At 34.8% G+C, this 22,039-nt stretch overlaps 2 protein-coding genes across 2 annotated transcripts; one reads left to right on the forward strand and one right to left on the reverse strand.

The window, feature by feature from the left end:
* Positions 1-6,350: 6,350 nt before the first annotated feature.
* On the forward strand, positions 6,351-12,792 carry LOC138138605 (uncharacterized). The gene is made up of 11 exons (XM_069058592.1): positions 6,351-6,612; positions 6,669-6,901; positions 6,957-7,120; positions 7,172-7,503; positions 7,556-7,940; positions 8,002-8,436; positions 10,146-10,350; positions 10,933-11,096; positions 11,147-11,478; positions 11,526-11,979; positions 12,028-12,792. Exons 2-11 carry the CDS (start codon positions 6,702-6,704, stop codon positions 12,462-12,464), a joined length of 3,108 nt encoding a protein of 1,035 aa, XP_068914693.1. The 5' UTR covers positions 6,351-6,612; positions 6,669-6,701; the 3' UTR covers positions 12,465-12,792.
* A 4,260-nt stretch (positions 12,793-17,052) lies between these two features.
* Positions 17,053-21,504, reverse strand: LOC138138825 (uncharacterized). Its single transcript, XM_069058918.1, has 7 exons — positions 21,072-21,504; positions 20,942-21,022; positions 20,849-20,887; positions 20,684-20,790; positions 20,036-20,631; positions 18,515-19,082; positions 17,053-18,461 (listed from the first exon to the last, which is right to left on the reverse strand). The coding sequence occupies exons 1-7, from the start codon at positions 21,259-21,261 to the stop codon at positions 17,427-17,429; spliced, it is 2,616 nt and encodes an 871-aa protein (XP_068915019.1). The 5' UTR covers positions 21,262-21,504; the 3' UTR covers positions 17,053-17,426.
* Positions 21,505-22,039: the final 535 nt, after the last annotated feature.

A 22,039-nucleotide genomic window follows, 5' to 3' on the forward strand; every position in this document is an offset into this window, starting at 1 on the left:
AAGTCCTCTTTTATTGCTACAAAGAACTGAAATTATTTCTACAGCTTCATTTGTGATACAACATCTAGGTACCTTAAACTATAATGAGATTCGTTAATTTCTGTATAAACTATTTATTTGTATTGAAAAAAATAAAAAACTCATAGTAAATGTTCAAAATGTCCCCCGTTTGCCCTAATACAAGCATTAGCACGTCTTAATAATGACCTGCTAACCCGTGCTAACTCATCTTGATCGTTGCGAATTCGTTCTGCAGCCAACATGATTCTGTTTAAAAGATCGTCTTGAGTATTTACTGCAGTTCTATACACCATAGATTTCATATAACCCCATAAATAAAAGTCGCAATTGTTGAGATCAGGGGAACGAGGAGGACACGCAGTTGGTCCGCCTCGTCCAATCCATTGGGGTCCGTATGAAACGTTTAAAGTAAAATGCGCCGAAGTACCGTCATGCGTGAACCACATGGCCCTCCGAATCTCCAAAGCAATTTCCTCCAAAAGACCTGGCAGATCAACATTTAAGAAATTTAAATAATTTTCTCCTGTTAATCTTGCTGGTAACACAAACGGTCCTATCAGATGTGTTCCAATAATCCCGGTCCAAACATTTATGGAAAAACGATGCTACAAAACGGCCTTGGTGAATGACGTGAGGATTGACGTCGGCCCAATGGTGAGTATTGTGAAAATTTTGAATACCGTCCCTCGTAAAGCAGCATTCATCAGTCATAAGAATTTGGTTATGGAATAAAGGATCTTGGTTAAACTTTTGCAATAACCATTCGCAAAATCTTTGCCTTTGAGGAAAGTCATGTGTGCTTAGGCTTTGAACTCGTTGGAAATGATACGGATAAAGAAGAGATTCCTTCAAAGTTCTCCACACCGTCCAATGACTAACTCCAAATTCCCTAGCAATTTGTCTGGTACTTATTGAGGAATCTTCAACAACTCGATGCAAAATTTCCTCTTCCACATTCACCATTCCTGCATTCCGTCCTCTACCTACGTCTTGATTTTTGGGTAACACAGAACCGGTTGTACGCAAACGTTGTGCTACACTAAGAATGGTTTTACTGTCTGGGACTCTCCGCTGAGGAAAACGTTCCTCATACCTTCGGACAGCAGCATTGGCATTTCCGCTACATTCCCCATACACAAAATGCATATCTGCATACTCCTCGATGGAGTATTCGGGCATTATAAACGATTGTAATGATTGTTGGTTGAGTGAAGTGTAGACTTTGACAGTAGTAAATTTCGAATCGTCACCAAGCAATCATTTTTAAATCGAAACATACAAGATTTTTTCGTGCACAAAGCAATATTTCAGCAGTCCCAAAACAGCAGGGAACAATTTCATTTTCAGAAAACGGTTCAGTTTATCCAAAAACGGTATAAAGGTTTTCGACCACATTTTCCCTGATAAACTCACTCTGAAATTCTCGGGAGACCATTCCCTAACACCCTGTATAGTAGAAATGACAAAATAATTTTGAGTTTTGCAATTTACCACCCAAAAAATAACGTTCATAATCAAGACGGTAATCATGATGACAATAAAGTACGGATTACAATTTTTTTTTTTGAATTGATAGACAATGACGGCCAAAATTTTGTGGCCGGCATTGTACGGTTGGCTTCAAAAAAAAACGGGAACTGTCAGAAAAAGTTCTGTCAAATTTTATTAAATTTTTATAGTTTGAAACGGCTTTTTAGAATTTAGGTTAAAAAACTGCGTTTATGTGTCAGAAATACTACTATCAAATAGACACAGATTGACATAAATTGACAAATTAAATTTCCAATTCACATTAGGTCAAAATTCATTTCCCGTTTTTTTTTGAAGCCAACTGTACATATGACCGAAATGAAGAAATTTCTTGATCTTCATAATCTTCATGATCTTCTTAATCGTTCATAAAGTCTCCTGTCTAATTTGATTTAGATCATCAATTATCTTGGTACTTCAACTGGGCAAAAGTCAAGGATTCGATATTTATTACAGGAATTTTACATAATTTTATATGCCCAATAAAAAACGAGTATAATCTATTCCATCTTTAAAAAAACAATAGGTTGCCATGCTTTAATTTTGTTACATTGGCAGTACTGAGGAAAGTAGTAGTTATATTTCATTTCATTTTGGTTGTGAACCTTTTTGCACTAAATTTGAAATGCTATGTTGCGAGATGATTCTAAAACAAAAAGTTATCAATAAATGTCATTTTGACGTTTTTCTAATGTATTTTAAATTAGACAACACAAAGTAATAATTTAAAGGGTTTACTATAAGTGCATAATGCCAAAAGTTGTGTCTTTCGAGACAACGTAGTGTATTGAAGTGCTACACACATTTTAAACGAGATAGGCCCGATCTAAGTACCTAACGATGTGATTAATAATAGATTGATGGACATCTTTAATGTGAGAACAATGAATTTGTATTCGATTAAATCCTAAACTGTATTTATATATGGGAAGATCTGTTATATATTGCATAATTACAAAAAAGAACCTGGAGGATAGTCGGACTACAAAAAGAGGAAAATCAGAAAAGTGGAATGATTTTTTTAAAAGAGATCTGACCGAAATTATTCGTGCGCTAAACAGTGAAAACGAGTTTTTTACTTTAGACACTCGACTGGAAACAGTGAAGAATTTATTAGAATTTACAGGGGGGCGAACTACTTTATACAGAATATTAAAATCAATGGGGTTAAAAACAAATTGTTAATACCTATGTACCTAATAGAAAAATTCTTTGTGAACAAAAACACAGTAGAAGATGATTCGGAACCTAATGATGAAGATGAAATAATGGAGGAAGTTAAAGTTTAGATGTCTTTTAAAAAAAGTGATTCCATATTGGAGAAGAACTTATCCGTTTTCTACTTGTTAAACTAAAGAACGCGTTCTTGAAACTCATTCAACGACTAAAGCATCCACCAGAGGTGTACTTCTTGATTTTTTGATTTGTCTTTTTTTTTCAGTTGCTATTTTTAATAAAAAATGCTTGGTTCTTTGTTAATTTCTTTTAATACAGTTTCAATCGATTCGCAAAAAAAGCAGAAGATAAGTATGGCAACACTCTGACTTCAAAGCTTTCAAAATTCCTAACCAAACTTTTATTCAGATGTACAGGATGAAATCTGTCAGATTGTCATGGCCAAGCATCGTTTTCTTAAAGTTGGAATACATTATAATTCACGATACGGGGTGATCAAGAAGGACTGTTTAAGTTGGTAACACTGGATCGTATTTTAAATCGCCTGTGAGTAACTTCCGGTTGTTGGTGGCTTGTCGTTGTTAATGCTATACCTATATCAGATATTTGTCAAATAAACCAACAAAACATATCCAGTTGCAGTGTTATAAGAAACCCAATTAAAAAATGTTCTTAATTGTATTGCCAACTTAAACAGTCCTTCTTGATCACCCGGTATTTTTGGGATCGAGTTGGTTATGAAATCTTTCTTTTCATGTTGGACTAAAGGTAGCCATACACGAGCGGGATTTCCTCAAGGTTCGGCCTGAACAGTCCAAGCCTTGAGGAATTCCCCAACGTGGGTGGCGGCGTCCTTGAGGCCGCGCTGGGTGAGAGAGTCACAAAAGTCAATTCTTTTTCCGCTTTGAGGCAGGATTTTTCCAGTTTCTTTGTGGAAATCTTTTGAGAAAACCTCCAGTTCAGTAATTAGATTCTTGTGGGAATACACGCTTCTCCTCAAAAGCCACTTCTTGCAGCATAGGTACTCACCTCTTTTGCGCCTTTTCTTGCGAAAGCAGTTCCATGCAATCACACAACCGACAGCTGCTAAAATAAACTAAGCAAAAATAAATAGGGAATTTTTCCATTTTTAAATTTTTCATATCTACAGTTTAAAATTTGTAATGAAATGTTAGAAATATATGTATAAAGTTTCATTCACATTGGAATAATTAGTGTTGAAATTAGCAAGTGAAATTAACGCAGAAATTAGTACATTTAGTAGTATTCACAATGAAAAATTAAGCAAAGTAATTAGTGGGATCCGCCATCTGTTATTACACAGGGATATTGATGCATTACAGGAAACTGCTAGGCTAAATTGCTAAAAATTTGGAACTATTTGGATTACAAGGTAGCAAGGGTATTACACATGGTTTTGTACTGTTTGTAAATGTTAAAGTAAGTTGCAATGGACGAGAAATTTATACATTTATGTTATGTTTGACGACACTTTGACATGTAAAACAAAAATTTCAAATTGCGCATGCGCGTAACCAAAGTGAACTTACTAATTTCGCGACAAAGTTACTTACGTACTAATTACAAGCATTGTGAATGCGTCCATGCAAACGCACTTGTTATACTTCTCGTGTTAATTGAGAGTACTAATTTTACGTACTAATTATTCCAATGTGAATGAAACTTTATGCACATTAAATGTTATGTTTCAAGTACCTGTAACATTTCAAATTTATTTAGTGTTTAAGAATACGGAGGATTGGGGCAATTATTTTGCTTTCCAAGAAAAATTGTGGAATTCCCTATTCATTTTTGCCTAGTTTATCATCATCCATTGATGCCATGATGAAAACAATTTGCAAAACCACGAGAACAACTAATAACCACCACCAGTCAACACAGAATTAGTGTGTTGATCTGGAGTTGAACCTGGAAAATCCTCAAGGCGTTTTCCTTGAGGAGTTCCTTGAGGAAAATCCTATCCGTGTGTGGGCGAGGGTTCGGTAGAGAAAATCCCGGAGCTTTTTCCTTGAGGAAATCCCGCTCGTGTCTGTGATTTAGGTACGGTCGGTGGACAAATAAAACTGGGACACTTCAAATTTAATCTATGTAAATCAGACCATTGAATTGTCAATATATTTGTCAGTGTCTATATAATATGTCATACCAAAGTTAACCTATTTGTGATAAAGCCGTAATTAAATGATGCAAATTTGTAAATTTTGACTTATGTGATTGTCATTTTTGTCCCAGTTTTATTTGTCCATCGACTGTACATAATTAGATTCTTGAGGCACGCACTCACTTCACAAATTTAAAAAAAATCAACAAAAAATCGCAACGGAACAGATCAAAACAGCAATACGATCAAAACTAATAAATTTTAAAATCAGAGAATCGCAAAACAAAGCTCTAAAGATGAAAAATCGCAAATCTAAATGCTTAAACCACTTTGACAGAACTGACAATTTCAAATTTGAAATGTCATATAATTTATTTTCCGCGTGGGTTTCGTAACAACCAATGAGAATCCGTGGCGCGAATGCTTCAAGATATTACCAACACAATGATGCTTTCTTAATATTTTAATGTTATGGTTTGGGGATTTTGTTATCTAAGGATATTTAAAAAAGTGCATTCTATCAGTGGACGTATATAGGCAGTCTACTATTGCGGGCAAAAAAAGTGGGACATCAAATTTCTGTCAGTTTTGAAAAATTCGATGTAGTTCAAGCTTTATTCCTTTATTGTCATTTTTTTGACACTACTCCAGCTGACAGTTTAAAAATTTATTTTATACTCCTATTTTCCTTTTCCAAATGCCCTCTTCTTTTGATAAAGTTAGATTTTGATTGGAACTTTGCATTAAATAAATATTCACTACGTGCTTACTTACAATCATTCCCTACAACCTACAATTCTTAATGATAACGTCAATGAATTAGAATCAGATAAGAGTTATTTCACATTAAAAGTCAAGACAATGACGTTGATGTCCCACTTTTTTTGCCCGCAATAGTACAGGGTGTCTCAAAATTCGCGAATTCCGAATTCAGAGCGTTGTAGGGGATCACTTCAGTAGTCCAAATATGGAAATTAAAAAAAAAAAATCGGAACTCCCCCACAAAGATACATTGGTCTGAAGGTGCACTCTTTGAAGTGCGTTTTTTTCAAATACAGGCTGAAAAGTTCAGTGTTTAATGTTAATTATGGTGTAGATAATTGTGGAAAATAATAACGTAAAACAATTTTTTGAAGAATAGCTTTGCTTTGGAGTACAAAATCTTAAATTTTTGTCATTTTTCTTAAAAATGGAACGGCAACGTAGCTAGAATAGTATTTTGTCACTGTGGATATGAAGGCTGCTATGTGTTGAACAAAATTAAAGTGCTTATATCTTCTTCAGAAAGAGCGCATTTTTTTTTTGTCTAAGTATTTTTCGAGCTTCCCTGGATCCTTCCCTATCATGCTCTGAATTCGGAATTCGCGAATTTTGAGACACTCTGTATAATAAAAATAATAACAATAAGGATAATCTTATACTGCAACAATCTACATATTACAAAAAAATATGTTTGATTTGTTTATTATCAGTTTACGTGCAAACGCACATGTAGTAGTAATCGCTATTACTATCTCGGAGATAAATAAATCCTAAGAAACCTTTACACTTGCCACAATGTTTTTACCACAAGATTCGAAACGTTGTATCGCATAAACTCGACGAGTGCCTAGGTCCTAGGTCAGTGAGTCAGTGTTTGTGTTTTTGACAAAATACATATACATTAAATGAAATACATCAAAATTTAGTACAATATTCTGCACTAGCGTCAAAGATAACAGGTTTTATTTGTGATTAGTGCAACCTTGATAGCAGAGTTTGAGGTATGACTCATAACTTACTTAAGTTGAGTATTATACACGCAACTGACAATTTACAGGTATTTGTCGTAAATAAATAAATATTAATCAAAATGTGGTGGGTTTTAATTTTTTTTACTTGCACACTTGCAATGTACATCAGACTCAAGCGTAAAAATAAATACTGGTCTGAGAGAGGAGTTAAACAAGGCTCGCCTGTGATCATATTCGGCGACAAGTGGAGGGCAATTTCACACAATCAGTCTTTAGCAGCTTGGGTCCAAAAAATCTATAACTACAGTTCAACTGACAGGTACTAGTAGAATAAAATCACCAGATAAATTCTAACGGCGAGGTCACACTGTTAGGTACTGTGGAGCGTACGATTTCATGTCGCCGGCTCTCGTTCTAAGAGACCCGGACCTGATCAAGGACATTCTGGTCAAAGATTTCGATCATTTTGTCGACCATAAAAGAGTCATACCGGAGGGTAGCGACCCCATCTGGGACAAAAATTTATTCTTTTTGACCGGTACTGACCTACATTGATGTCACAATTACCAAGTGATTTGCCAACTTTTAGGTAAAAAATGGCGCGACATGAGGTCTACTCTTAGCCCCGCTTTCACCGGGTCGAAAATGAGACAGATGTATGTTTTAATCACAAAAAGCGCCGAACAGTTTGTCGGACACTTCTTAAAACACGAGAAAAAGTCGATTCCGATTGAAATGAAAGACACTTTTGCGAGATTCACTAACGACATCATAGCCAGTACAATTTTTGGTTTTGAGTGTGACTCACTGGAGGATCGAGAGAGTAAATTCTACGAGATGGCAAGAAGAATTACAGATTTTAGTGGCGTATGGCAAGGTATCAAAATTCTAGGCTTCTTCATTTTGCCCAAGTTGTACAAAGTAACAAGTTTTTGTTACAAGTGACGAACAAACTACACCATCTATTTTATAGGTTTTCCAAATAAAAATTCTCTCCACAAAAGTGTCCAATTTCTTTTACGATATTGTCAAAGAAAACATTCAAAGCCGACGACTGCAACACATCACGCGACCCGACATGATTAATTTGTTGATGGAGGCCAGAGAAAATCACAAACTAATCCACGGAGTGGAAATCACAGACGAAGATGTCACGGCCCAAGCTCTCGTTTTTTTTTTCGCAGGTTTCGATTCAGTTTCTTCTCTAATGTGCTTCATGTCCTACGAACTAGCTCTACATCCAGACATTCAAGACGGATTGAGACAAGAAATCGACAGAACAGCTTCAGAACTGAGTAACAACGAGCTTACTTACGACGCTGTTAAAAGCATGAAGTACTTAGATATGGTAGTATCAGGTGAGCTGAAGATTTGGACAATTGAGCAATATTTAGATATTTGTTACCCTATAACTTCTAGAAACTCTAAGAAAATGGCCTATCACTCCCTTCGTCAACAGAGTATGCACCATACCTTATACTGTTGAGCCAAAAGAACCTCACGAACAACCCATATCATTTAAAAAAGACGCCATCGTGATGCTACCGATTTATGGGCTCCACCACGACCCCAAATATTTTCCTGATCCTGAACGTTTCGATCCAGAGCGATTTAATGAGACGAACAAGCCGAAAATCACGCCTTACACTTTTGTTCCTTTTGGAGCCGGACCTAGGAAGTGCATCGGTTATAGATTCGCCCTTCTTGAAATCAAAGTTTTGTTTTTCTATCTCCTGTCAAAGTTTGAGGTTGTTCCGACGGAGAAAACACAGATTCCTGTCAAACTAAGTAAAAAATCACTCAACATGACGCCCGAAGAGGGACTGTGGGTCGAGCTGAAACGCCGAGAGAATTAAAATGTATGGAAATGTTCGAATGAGATGCGACGTGTAGTGATGACGCTTCTTATCTGTATTTTGTGATTACGAGAGTATTTTGATATGTATTAATAAACTTTTGTTTAGAACTTGTTTAAGTGAACCTAAATAATTCTGATTCTCCAGTTAAACAATTTAAACAGACTTACATCCAGGGTCACGGTCGTAATGAATGACAAATAACGAATGTAATAAAGTGTCCAATGTATGGTCGTAGACTATTAGGTAATGGTTACCCAAAATTAGCGAATTGATAAGATTAAGTGGTTTGTTATAAATTTTTATTTTCTACAACGATAAAGAATACAGGTGAGTTATCTTTTATATCTATTACAAAAAAAAGTGTTTTTTGTTCGACACTGTCAGAATTTGAGAATTTTCTCCTGTTTCAACGAATTTTGATAAATGTCACAACTTGTCAAAACGAAACGTCAAGCTAATTTTAAGGATTTTAAGCGATTTGGAGCTTTTAAGGTGTTCGTCGAACAAAAAAACGTTGTATTGAACTCGTTCGTGTGTAAATTGGGATCTTTGACATGAGTGGCCCACGAGTGCCATAAAAAGCCCAATTTACACACGAACTCGTTAAATAATAGTATAATCTGTTTCAAAATCAAAAATCCGCCACCTGTTGAATTATGTTGGCAGAAACAAAGAAATCCCTAGAATTATACTCAATTTCATATAAACGTGCATCTAAGCAAGCCATGAAAATCTGATTTTCTGTTGGTAATAAAGCTAAAGCTAGTGACTTTGACTTTCAAAGTTGCTTGCTCTGCGCGAATCCGATTTGACTAATTTTTCAGTTTTTGTCCATTTTAACATTGCTGATTTCAAAAGCAATGTTACGTCTTTTTACTGATTAAATTAAAGTAATTCTTATTTGTTTTTGTCTTTGTATTTTTACCAAGTAAAGATTTATTGGACATGACCTTCATAAATGTGACTTTTGTAATGTAACTAAATTAAAGGTGCTTTTACAAATGCACAGCTCACTTGATGAACATTTATATGAAATCAATTATAGTTCCATTTTTTTGGGTTTGCCCAACATTCCGCCAAAATTTGACATCGAACTGTTGAGTTTATTTACGTACCTAATACAAAATAATTATTATATGTACAAAAAGGTGGTAGCTACCATATCACACGTTTCGAGTGAAAAATAAAATGAAATTAAATAAAACACGATGAACTACGACCAAAACGACTGTCAACAGTTTTCTTTCATAACCCAACTTTTTCCGACACTTGCAAACACACTAAAAAATGCTAAAAACAAAAGTTGCCGACGTTGTCGGTTGTATTTTCGATGTAGAATGCAGTGTTGGTGGATTTTTGATTTTGAAACAAATTATAGTTTATTTAACGACTAACGAGTTTGTGTGTAAATTGGGCACTTTTGGCATGAGTGGGTCAGTTTAAAACGCGAGTGAAACGACCAAATCGCTTAAAATCTTTAAAATTAGCTTGACGTTTCGTTTTGACAAGTTGTGACATTTATGAAAATACGTTCACAGGACAAAATTCTCAAATTCTAAGAGTGTTGAACAAAAAACTACTATTTTCAAATATTTTGAACAAAGATTTCTTGAAATCAACAGAAAAACTTAAGTTGCGATTTATTTATTTTTTTCGAAAGCACGGTATAATATAAAGATTCTGAACTGCGGCAAAATTTTTAAGCAATGTTGTGGATATTATTGATCCTAATTGCCCTAATACCACTGAGCTATTTGTGGCTAATCCGTCCTTATAAATTATGGACAAGGAGAGGCGTGCCGCAAGGAAATCCAAAACCGCTCTTTGGGGACAACTGGGGAGTAATGTTTCAAAAGCACACAATAGCTGATGTTATCCAGATGAATTACAATAATTTTCCAGATGCAAGGTACTATTCCCGACACGGAATCTTGGCCACCATTTTTTTGACATTTCTAAAAAAAATGATGTACCTAAACCAATCATAAGTGTCATCAATAAATAACAATTATTAAAAATCACTGTGAAGTTTTTCTTGTGACATCAAAAAAGCAGGGAAATGGCATTATCGTGTCAAAAGTTGGGTTATATTCAATAAAGGCCAGTTCGCTTCACACTTATAGTATTTTTATCTTCGTCAGGAATTTTGGCTTAAGTCATAAATAAACCGAACAAAGACCCTACTTAAAGAAATTTATTGTGATATTGTACCTGTCAATCACTAGGCGGTCTCGGAGAAAAAAATTACCTGGGGTAGTACTCAAAATATTTGTCGGAGACCGTCTAGTGATTGACAGGCACAATATGACAATAAGTAGGGTTTTTGTTCGGTCTATTTAGGGCTTAAGTCAGAATTCCTTAGGAAGATACAAGCACTATATTTGTCAGTTAAATGTCAATTCTCAGTTGTGACCAAGATTCCATGTCCGCAATTGCGCTTCAATCAGAATCGTCTATTTCATATTCCACATTGCTGTATATTTTTTTTTAGATATTATGGAAGTTACAACTTTACTATTCCTTCACTGATTTTAAAAGATCCAGAGCTCGTTAAACAAATCACGGTAAAGGACTTCGATCACTTTGTTGATCACAACACATTTCTTTCTGAAGAAGTAGATCCTCTCTGGGGAAAAAATCTGTTCGCTTTAACTGGTAATGAAATCTCTAATTAATCAAATGTGGCTTTTCACGGGTAATTTTAGGGCAAAGATGGCGCGACATGCGATCCACCCTAAGCCCAGCATTCACCAGCAGCAAAATGCGAATGATGTTCGCGTTAATTTCGCAGAGCGGTGAACAATTTGCTAAGCATTTCTTGGAGCAAGATCGAGATTTGGTGGAAATTCACGTTAAAGACGTCTTGAGTAGATTTACCAACGATGTTGTCGCGAGTATCGCTTTTGGGATCGAGTGCAATTCACTGAAAGACCGAGACAATGAGTTCTACTTGATGGGAAAAGATGTGACCAATTTGACAAGTTTTTGGAAAACTATAAAAATTTTAATACATCTTCTTTTCCCAAAAGTATCTAAAGTAATTTTTCAATTATTATTCTGCTCGGTGTTAACACTTGGTTTCAGTACACCGGGGTAAGGCTATTCTCCACAAAAGTCAGCGATTTCTTTTACAATATTATAAAGGAAAACATCGCCAAGAGAGAAAAATACGGTATAGTGAGACCTGATATGATTAATTTACTAATGGAAGCGCGAAAAAATGGACTGCAATATGAAGAAACTCCTGAAAAAGACGCTGGTTTTGCAACTGTAGAAGAGTCAAATGTTGGCAAGACTCCAAAGCGGCAAAAAACTCCAATCACTGACGAAGACATCACAGCTCAGGCTCTTATCTTCTTTTTCGCCGGATTTGAAACGGTTTCGTCACAAATGAGTTTTCTTGCCTACGAGTTGGCTATTCACACGGACATTCAAAAAAGACTAATACAAGAGGTAGACGACACTCTAAACTTATGCGAAGGTAAACTAACCTACGAAAGGCTTTTGGGCATGAAGTACATGGATATGGTCGTTTCTGGTAAGTTTTTACGAAGAGCGAAAATTCTCTTTTGACAGTAATTTACAGAAACCTTGCGAAAATGGCCGTCAACGCTAGCGGTGGATCGCATATGCACAAAACCGTACACGATTGAATCAAAAAATCCAAATGAAGTTCCCGTTTTCCTCGAGGAAAAAGAAGTGTTGTTTCTTCCCATTTACGCATTCCATAGAGATCCACGACATTATCCTGATCCGGAGAAATTTGATCCTGAACGTTTTAGCGATGAGAACAAATCAAACATAAAGCCATTTACTTATTTTCCTTTTGGTGCTGGACCCAGGAATTGTATCGGATCTAGATTTGCTCTTCTTGAGATTAAAGCGTTGTTTTTTCATTTGTTGTCAAGTTTTGAGATCATTCCGGTGGAAAAGACCGAGATCCCAGTTAAAATTAGTAAGTCTTCGTTCACTTTGGCGCCTCAAGATCCATTTTGGTTAGGTCTTAAAAGACGTACTGACTGACAAGTTTTTTATTATTCAACTTTCTATAAAAGAAATTTAAAAAATATCATATAGTGTGTAATGGAAATCAATGCGAATATTTTAACCCCCTTGTTGCTGTCTCAGAAATAAGTACGATCGCAATCAATAAATTTTGGACACTAGTGTCATCGTGAGGTCATACATTCTAAAACGATCCTTATGTATTAATAACCTCAATTTTGATTGTTGTGTCAATTTTGAAAATGTGAATGCCAGATTTACCGAGAAAACATTCAAGAAGTTTTAAAAATCAGAAAAATGTAATAGAACAAGGTTTTAATTAATAAAAAATATAGAATAATAGAAATAGTTATTTATTATACGAGCGGGCTAAATGAATGTTTAACGAGCGATGATGCGTTTAAGAGCGCGAGCGGCGAAGCCGCAAGCGCGTTAACATAGCAAGTTACACAGCCAAAAAATTAAATAATTTGACCTTGAAATGTTCAACTCAACGTGAACAAGGTTTACTATTGGGAGCATGGAATTTCGGACAGCAATTTATGTCATTTAAAAAAGCCCAATGTAGTCTAAGCTTTATTCTCATAAATGTCATAATAATTAATTTTGACTGAACTTAAAAAAAAAAAAACTGTCACAATTATTTTACATTTCAGTTATTCATTTCCAAAGTTTAATAAAAGACTTTCAGTTTTCAGAAAATCACATCTAAGCACTTACAACTTTTCAGGATTGATGAATGCAATTTGTCAAAATGACATGTGACAATTGTAGATATTAAAATGAGGTTATTAATACGTCTAGCACCTAAAGTATATTTCATATCTTATATCAGTCAAATTTCAAGTCTGCCCAAAATTCTGTGCTCCTTACTTATATGTATTAGGGAATTTTAACCAGTGACAGATCTCGGTAAGAGCAACAAAATATACTTACCATTTTTCCGAAATATAATTTTCATTCCAGTATTTTACCCTCCCCATAAATTAACGATCTCTCTATTATCTCTAGTTATTTGACCCAATGAAAGGTACCGTGAAATAATAATTTTTTTTAGTATACTGTGCTGGTAGTAGGTGTCTACTGCCTTGACGACGAGTCCGGTAGACACGTGTTTATGGTCTAGTCCGTTTTACCTTCTCCGGCGGCCGGTAGCAAATGTCAAATAATTTGTCAGATTTATTGGATTTTATTTACATAAAAATTAAAAGTACAATTACTTATATCATTGAAATGGTTTTCTAAAGACAAGCATTACCCTTTGATCAATCCAAACAACTTTATTTCGTATTCTCCAATTGTAGAACAACTTATACTCTGTCAAATATCTTCCCGATGATTTTTGGAGCAATAAGTTTGATCGCGCACTATCTACCTTCTCCAAAAGGTGGTCTGGGAAGAAAACTTGACTTCTGCTTCGGTTCGGTTGTGAGAATTCATTTTATTAAAGGAAGTTAGCGCAAATGAAAGAAATCACATGAAAAATTTCGACAGACTGAATTTTGATGAATCGTTTGTTATCATAGTAACAAGGCATAGCAATCTTTTTCAAAGCCAAATTTTTTTATTTAAATTTATTTTCTTTTAAATAATTGTCTCAGTATACTAAAAAATCTTGTACGTCACACAACCGGTAGACGCATATGGCCTCGCTAGTTTACAAGTCTCGCCCTATCGGGCTCGACCTGTAATTCACTAGCTCGTCCATAAAAACGTTACTACCGGTCTTGTAACGTAAATAGCTATTTTCGCTCTGCGACCCAAGTGAAGGTAAGAGAATTAAATTTTTAGTTAGTTTTATCCGACTACACAAGGCGGGTGTGTACGTGTTGATCTTGTGATTTAAGCTAAAATTTTGTGAAAATGGCACGTTTATTTTCGAATGTTGAATACATTGGTATTGTGTTAGTGTATGGTGCGGGAGTGCTCCTCGTGCCCAGAGAATTTCCGTGCGACTTCTTGTGGGAGTACCAAGTTGACCAAGTGAGTGAAGTTTTACCACCCGATCGAAAACACCCACTTATCGATTTAAAATTGTCAAAAAGTTCAGAAGTGATTGTGAATCGCTGTAGAACATTATGTAAAAAAAATTTATGTAACAGGTATATATTACGTTTTAATTCAATAACCGCTAGATTGATTTACATAATTTTTCACTGAGACTCCTTTCAAACATCTAAGAAACATTTGGTGTCATTGCAAACATCACTGGTTTTTAAAGTAAATGGAATTTGATGTTAAAATGCAAAATTTAGGTATGATTTATTATTAAATTAAGCGGTCACTTCCACAAAAAAGGTTGACGTTGATGGTAGGTACCCTATGGGCACCCTTTAGGGTCTTAAGAATTACTAGAAAAGTTGTCAACAGATTGGCTGTTTAGCGACAATGGGGTATTTATTTATGACACTGTAGTTGTAAATCTTGGTAATTTTTCGCTGTTACATAATGTTTAAATTGGAATAATTCAAAAACTAATGATTTTCTTTTGATGCGAATTTCATAAACGTGTTCTTTGAATTAATGGTGAATTATGAGCGTGCACGAATAGTATATTATATTATAAGTGATAGAAATGCATCATTATACAAGAGTGAGAATTTTGACCGTCGAGTGCGCTTGCGCACGAGTGGGACACTTCTCACGAGTTTCATAATGGCATTTCGATCACGTGTGATATACGACGTTTTATCTTAGAGGTGCAACTATTGCAAAAATCCAAGAAATGCAGTTTCATTCAAGTAAAATGACAGCTGTCAAATTTTGTCACTTGTGAGTGATTTATGTCAAGTTAAATGGCAACTGTCAAATTAACTCACTAGTGAGTACTTTATCTCACTTGTGATTAAAATTTGACTTCTGTCACCGAAAACAATGGTCTAAGGTAGCTCAAAAACTCAACCTGTAAGATAAAAACATTTTTTTTTGCTCGAAATCGATTTTTTAAATTTTACGGCTCTGAATGAAGTGATAAGGGAAAATTAATTGCACACATTTGAAGCCTTATACAGGCTGATTCACGTCCTCCTAGTTATATGGTTTTAAAGCATATTTCCTATAGGTTACTTCGCTCTTTTTTTAATACGGTTAATTGTGCGGGCGGCAAAACTTGTCCATAAAGAGCCCAATTTACACACGAACGAGTTGAATACAATGTTTTTTGTTTTGACAAGTTGTGACATTTATCCGTTCACACAGGAGAAAATTTTCAAATTCTGGCAGTGAAAAACAAAAAAATTCATAATAGCATTATGTGATGTTTTTAAGAAAATCTCTCAAACAGCTCGATTTTGTTTCGAAAAATGCCATTTTGTGACGTGCAATTTGTTTAAATGACGTCATTGGTTTTTTCTCAATGACGTCATCACCATTTTTTTTAAATGACAACCCCCACCTTCCTAGTACCTACCTAACCAATGAATGAAAAAAATTGGTATCTTACATAACAATTTTTTTCAAAAAATGACAAATTTTACTTCAAAAGCGTAGTAATTTAATTTCAACATTTATCTTACATTTTATTGTTAACCTTGGATGTTTGTTTGTTTTTGTTTGGAATCAATTAAATTTTTACATTAAAAATTTAATTTAATTTTTGAAGTATAATTTGCCATTTTCTCAAAAAAATTGTTATGTAAGGTACCATTTTTTTTTCATTCATTGTTTAGACAGTAGGAAGGTCTATCAGAAAGAAAAGAAAAAAGTGGGGTTAGTCATTTAAAAAAAAATTGTGATGACTTGATTGCGCAAAAACCAATGACGTCATTTAAACAAATTGCACGTCACAAGAACACAAGATGACTTTTTTTAGAAATAAAATCGACTTGACCGAAATATTGTCGGCTATAATATAACTAGCGGTATAATTATTATCGATGATATTATGAGTGAAATTGAGCTGGAGATTTCACGAGTCCGAAGGAGGACAATTTCACAAATTTAATATCATCGATGATTACCTAATCATACCACGTGTTATATTCAATGAGAGAATATAATGAATGAAATACAAAATTATTCATTTATTTGTCAAACTGACAAATTTATTTCAATCAAAAATCGTAACGACGAAAGTAAATAAGATAATAATTTTTTTGTTTTTTTTATTATCGCTGTGATAGCCATGCAACTAAGGACTTTACGCGTTTTCATTGGATCATTCATGATCACGTGATACATGAATTATAGTCTGTAAAAACATCACGTAACACTCTTATGAATTTTGTTCCAAACTTTATGTTCAACTGCATAAAATTCTAAATACAAACTGTCTTAACAATTATTTAGCTAAACCTTTTCTGATGAGTGATGAATATAAAAGGTGTCTTATAAAAGTGAGGCCCGGTTTATTCACCTTCAAGTAAATTTATCTGTCCAGTAGTTGCTATGATTTAGAATCTGCTATTGGTAGATCCACGGTAATTATCGTTCAAATAAAGTTACTTGAAGGTGAATAAACCGGGCCTAAATCTAATAATTTATATTGTTTTTTCTAAAAACACAAAAAATAGGAAGCACTCCATAATCCATAAGTGTTACGGAAATTTTTGAAACAATCTTACCTACCTACCTAGTTACATGTAAATACAATTAAAAAACAGTGAAATTCTGGTAAAATTTATTTATTTACATGTGCAAAAATACGATTTTAGACATATTCGGAACTTTCAAAAATTCAACATGGAGTAACGAGAAATAAGTTACTTACGTTTTCAAAAACGCAAAACAACTGAAACAAATTTGACAGATGCTACGAAAAAGTGTGTTTTGTTTGACACAGGTAAGAATAAAACCCTTCATTTTGAACATACACGATCATTTAAAATTGTCTGACCTTGGAATTGTGATTATTTTGGAAAAACACGTTACAAACATTGAAACATCAGTTCGTCTTAATTTGTACCTATATTGACAGAGATCCTTGCTATTTAGTTGACACACTGCCTTTCATTAACAAAACAATCTTAATTTGGTTTGTTGCTACTCTGTATAAGAACTTTTCGAATTCTCCTTGTCTCCTTCTTCCACCTGTCCTTGCATCTGCGCTTCTTTAACCAAAAATCCGTCTTTTTGATCGATAACAACATCCATAACCACCTCATCCTCCGGATACATATACTCCACATAATCAGAACTCTGGTCATAATTATGATCGTCGTCGTCTTCATTCGAATTTACAATCGAAAAATTCGCGGCATTTATTAACTCATCGTTGGCCTCCCCCGCATACCTGTAGAAGCCCCAAATCCACAATTGATTCTCCATGCACTTAATATACCCCAAAACTTTGGTGAAGAAATTATTGATGTTGATTTTCGGGTGGCTCTCGATGAAATGCCACGCTCTAATTACATTTTTCTTTTGAGAGCTGCTCAAATCCCTGGCGAAAGATTTTTTCGAGGGGGCCGAATACACCACTTGGAGGAACCCCTCCAACTCGATGAGCTTTTCGACAACCGAAATTATATTGATTTGCTGCTTGTGCATTTTACCCTTCGACAACATAAGGAAATCGCGTAACTTCTTGAAAGGAGCTATGACATTCTCGTTTATTCTGTTTTCGAGTCTGTGAACGCAAAACAAATCGGGAGTCACTTTTGTGATCCACTGCGACTTGACATACTCGAAAATGGGACTCGCCAACTCGGCCTGTCCCATCTCTGTGGCTTGCAACTCGATGTTGCTTAAACCGTCGAGGATCGTGTTCACTGGCAAGAGCGGCAACATCAGGATCATATGGTAGATGTTGCGGAAACATGAATTCGTCTCTAACTCGCGCGACAGGTTCAAGGAACAGATTTTTTTGTAGAGATTTTGAGTGTAATAGAAAACAGAACCTCCGATGTGAGATTCCAAATAAACTTCTCCGAGGGCGTAGTACAAAGCGGCTTCGTAGTCAGTGACTATCTCTTCGGGTCTCAGTTTGGGTGCCAACGTGCCATGAAGATAAGAGAAAATCAGTTTGTAGATTTCTTGAGACTTTTTGTTGATCAAAGCGAAGAGAATTGGATAATACTGGAACAAAAATCGACTTAACTTGACCCTCCAGACAATCTGCAGAGACTTACACTGTCAGTAACCCAGACCAAGATGGTAACCAGATGATATTTAAAATGTTCGAAAGTGTCAATCTTAAAAGACGCATCCACGTACATTATTTTACTGTTCGAGACTTGTTCGATTGTGTCGCAATTTGCAAAAATTACGGCTTTCGACCCATCACCGGATGAAAATTTTTCCTGATAAAACTGTTTATTTGAGTGTGTAAAATGTAACTTTTGAAACTCATCGTTTTCTATCAGTTCGTAGAATTGTTCAAAGGAATAGATTGGAGGGGATTTCAGATTCATTTGTTGACAACATATTTGATTGATGACTGTCTTTAGAGGGACTAGCTTCTTCATTTCGGGATCTTTTTCGCAGAATTCTTCATAGACACTTCTGAAATTCAAGGTTTTGTCACTTTGCATTTTTCGACGCATCAAGTGAAGGAACATTTGTTTTCTTCTTTCTTCGTCAGAAGGGGGTGGGTGATTGTGGGCTATTTTTACGAACACTTTATTTTCAAAAAGTCCTGGTTCGATCATGGTCTGCTGAGCGGTGGCTCTGCACTTGGTCACCAAACATTTTAAATGCCTGAAAATCATCAACAATTACGTGTTTGGTGCGGTTTAGTATAGGTACAATTATTCTATTCTATTTACATACTTGTAAAATGCTTTTCAAAAGGCTAAAATAAATGTGAAATTGTCATTTTTTGTCTTGCAGTGAAGAGAAAAAAGAGAGAGAAAAAAAGTGGGGACATTTTCTGTAAAAATAATGGGAGAAAAAGTTGTCAGAAGACAATTTTTTTATAAATCCGGCCTGTTCAAAAGTGTAGTTTGAGTGATCCCCGCAGAGCGCTAGTATACGGGCGCTTTTTAGGGATATTATTCATCTTAAGTTTTTGTCATCGAGAATTTTTTTTGTTCAAATGACATTTTGAATTTGAAGTAAAAAAACTCCTTGTTTTTTGGTGCTTTGAAAGGAAATTCGTGAATTTTTTCCTTATTATTCGTTGTTTTTGTGTTATTATTGTTCTTTGTTATATTGCATATTGATTATTATTTAAGCGTGAAGCGTCCGTTTTGTGGCACCCTTCATCAACGGAATTAGGCTCTTTCTCGCAAACATTTTCGATTTTTTATAATGCATTTTAATGAAATGGGCAAGCCGGTTATAATACAGGGGTTATAATATCGGGGTTCATTTAAATTTATCCTCAAAGCGTGGTCCGCGCTGATAACTATTAGGTTGACGACGACGCTCAATAAAGTGGGTGTTGAAGATCACGGATCAGCGGTTTAAATCTAACCTCACTTTTTGCGTTATTTGTGTTTTTACCACGGCCTCCTAGATTCATAAGAGTCGAGTCAAGTCGAGTCCCTTATGAATCTTGGAGGCCGTGGTTTTTACTCTGTAGACTGACGCGTAGTGCGTTCACAATCGACTCTTCAACGCCAATTTTGAGAATAAATTTAAATAAACACCCGATATTATTAAATATTATCATATCGTAATAAAATATTATTTGTTTGGTGGAAAATTACCTGATATTTCCTTTGCACAGCCTGTATTCAAACAAGTAATTATCAACAACGCAAAATTCTGAGCTGTATGTCCCCTCGACACCTCTCAACTCACAAAGTCCAACTTTTGCTTGATTAACACTGACTTTGATACCTTTTGGCAATTTCAATTCATCAGATCCTACTCGAACTACATTATCTTCACTCACTAAAGTTGTAATTAAAGCATCATCTTTACCCTCATCATTCTCATCATCACTCTGCACTTCAATTATAATATTATCTGCACTCTTCATTTCTTCTGTTAACTTCCCTTCTAAAGCTTTCATCAATTCTGCTTCAACATGGTCAAATTTTTTATCTAAATCAGTTTTGACTTTTATTTTTGAGTCCACAACTGCAAAATCTAACTTTTCTAATTCATCATCAGTGTTCAGACAAATTCTTTTCACATACTCTTGTGAACTGTCTACAACTTTGCGTTTTTGAGTTTGTTTTACTGCTTCTTTTTGTTTTTGATCCATCTTTAACCAGTTGTTTCGAAACTCATAAAAAAGCTTCAGCATATCAAAACATTTAGAACAAATCAATTTTGATAAACTGTCATGTTTTCTTATCTGCAATATATTTCATTTAGCTGTCTTAATTTATGAAACTGTAGATAAAAACCTTGATCAGAGGGACACAACATGTAATAGCATCAGAAATTGCAACATTTTCTTCCAATGCCTCAAAAATATTGACAGCTGCATCTTCATTCATACATAAACGACAAACTAAAATATGAATAAAGAGGTAAATTTTTAAACTCATTATATTTGTTAAAAAATGTACTTGCATGCTCTTCAGAATTTTCTATTTTTGGTTCACCAGCTACAAAAAAAAACACTCATAAATAGTCTTCAAATTTATATTTTTGAAACTTACTCTTTTGATTTGTTTGAACCTCTTTCTGAGACACTATCACCGGAACGGGTAATTCCTCCAGGACAGCCTCAAGAGCTGTATCTAAAAGTAAAAAAACTAATTACCAAATTACAAATTTGATCTTTCTTACCTGTGACTCTATCCAAAACATCGCCATCTCCAAAATGATCCAAACACACAAAACTAGTCGAGGTCGGTACAAAATCTTTAATTTCCAATGAAATCAACCACTTTTCTTGTATTTCTGATTGTTTAGGAAACGGGATGCCAGTAGTTGCGGGATTATTACAATTAGGTACAGCGCACCTTTCAGAACTCATATTTGATCTTTCTAGGTAATGGCGGGTAGAGTAACGACATATTATGACTATTGGGACTTCTTGTCTGGATTTTTTAAATCGGTATGCAAAGCACTTACATGGTCATTGTACTGATTAACTTTCGATTTTTTATTATAACACTATATCTTTTAAACGCAGACACTTTCCCTATTATAAAAGCGGCGATCGATTTTAAGGTTAAATTAAGCCGCCCCCTTCAGCCCAATTTTAGAACTACTATCGAGCTCTTTAGAACTACCGACCAAGAGTAAAATTACGGTAAAATTCAAATATAATTTTGTTTCTTGTTTCTATATGTATGTTTATACATCGGCAAATTAAAAAAATATGATGGTTTCTTATTGGGATTATACAGACCAAAATATGGTTTTGTGCACTTATTGTTCTTTTAAATTTCTGACGACGGACTTTGTGAACATTTTCACCTATAAACCATGTATTTATTATTATAATATATTCCATCTGTCATTTAAATTAAATACATGATAAGAAATAATTAAAATAAAGTAGGTAAAATATGAAAATATCGTGTGATCAAATAAATTTCAGATCAAGAGTGCTTTGGAATGTGTAGTCCCGTAAAAGCAAAAAAAAAGCCATCAAGGATAGCTATGAAAAATAAAGTTCCGTATCTTTGATTAAGAAATTCGCCGTGCATTTGTGGAATCCCTGCAACTTACAGTGCATAAACGCATTATGGACCGTGTCATAGCTATCCTTGATGGCATTTTTTTTGCTCTTACGGTATTTAATCATC

Source organism: Tenebrio molitor, chromosome 9, assembly GCF_963966145.1.
Source record: "Tenebrio molitor chromosome 9, icTenMoli1.1, whole genome shotgun sequence".
Classification (NCBI taxonomy): domain Eukaryota; kingdom Metazoa; phylum Arthropoda; class Insecta; order Coleoptera; family Tenebrionidae; genus Tenebrio; species Tenebrio molitor.

What these genes read in the sequence shown, in the direction of transcription:
- LOC138138605 (XM_069058592.1), top strand. Translation starts at nt 6,702, where the DNA reads ATGTGGTGGGTTTTAATTTTTTTTACTTGCACACTTGCAATGTACATC. An exon ending in TTTTGCCCAAGTTGTACAAA is followed by an intron (nt 7,504 to 7,555) that starts GTAACAAGTTTT and finishes TCTATTTTATAG; the next exon opens with GTTTTCCAAATAAAAATTCT. An exon ending in CATGGATATGGTCGTTTCTG is followed by an intron (nt 11,980 to 12,027) that starts GTAAGTTTTTAC and finishes AGTAATTTACAG; the next exon opens with AAACCTTGCGAAAATGGCCG.
- LOC138138825 (XM_069058918.1), bottom strand. Translation starts at nt 21,261, where the DNA reads ATGAGTTCTGAAAGGTGCGCTGTACCTAATTGTAATAATCCCGCAACT. An exon ending in GGTTCAAACAAATCAAAAGA is followed by an intron (nt 20,888 to 20,941) that starts GTAAGTTTCAAA and finishes TTTTTTTTGTAG; the next exon opens with CTGGTGAACCAAAAATAGAA. An exon ending in CTGTGCAAAGGAAATATCAG is followed by an intron (nt 19,083 to 20,035) that starts GTAATTTTCCAC and finishes GATGATTTTCAG; the next exon opens with GCATTTAAAATGTTTGGTGA.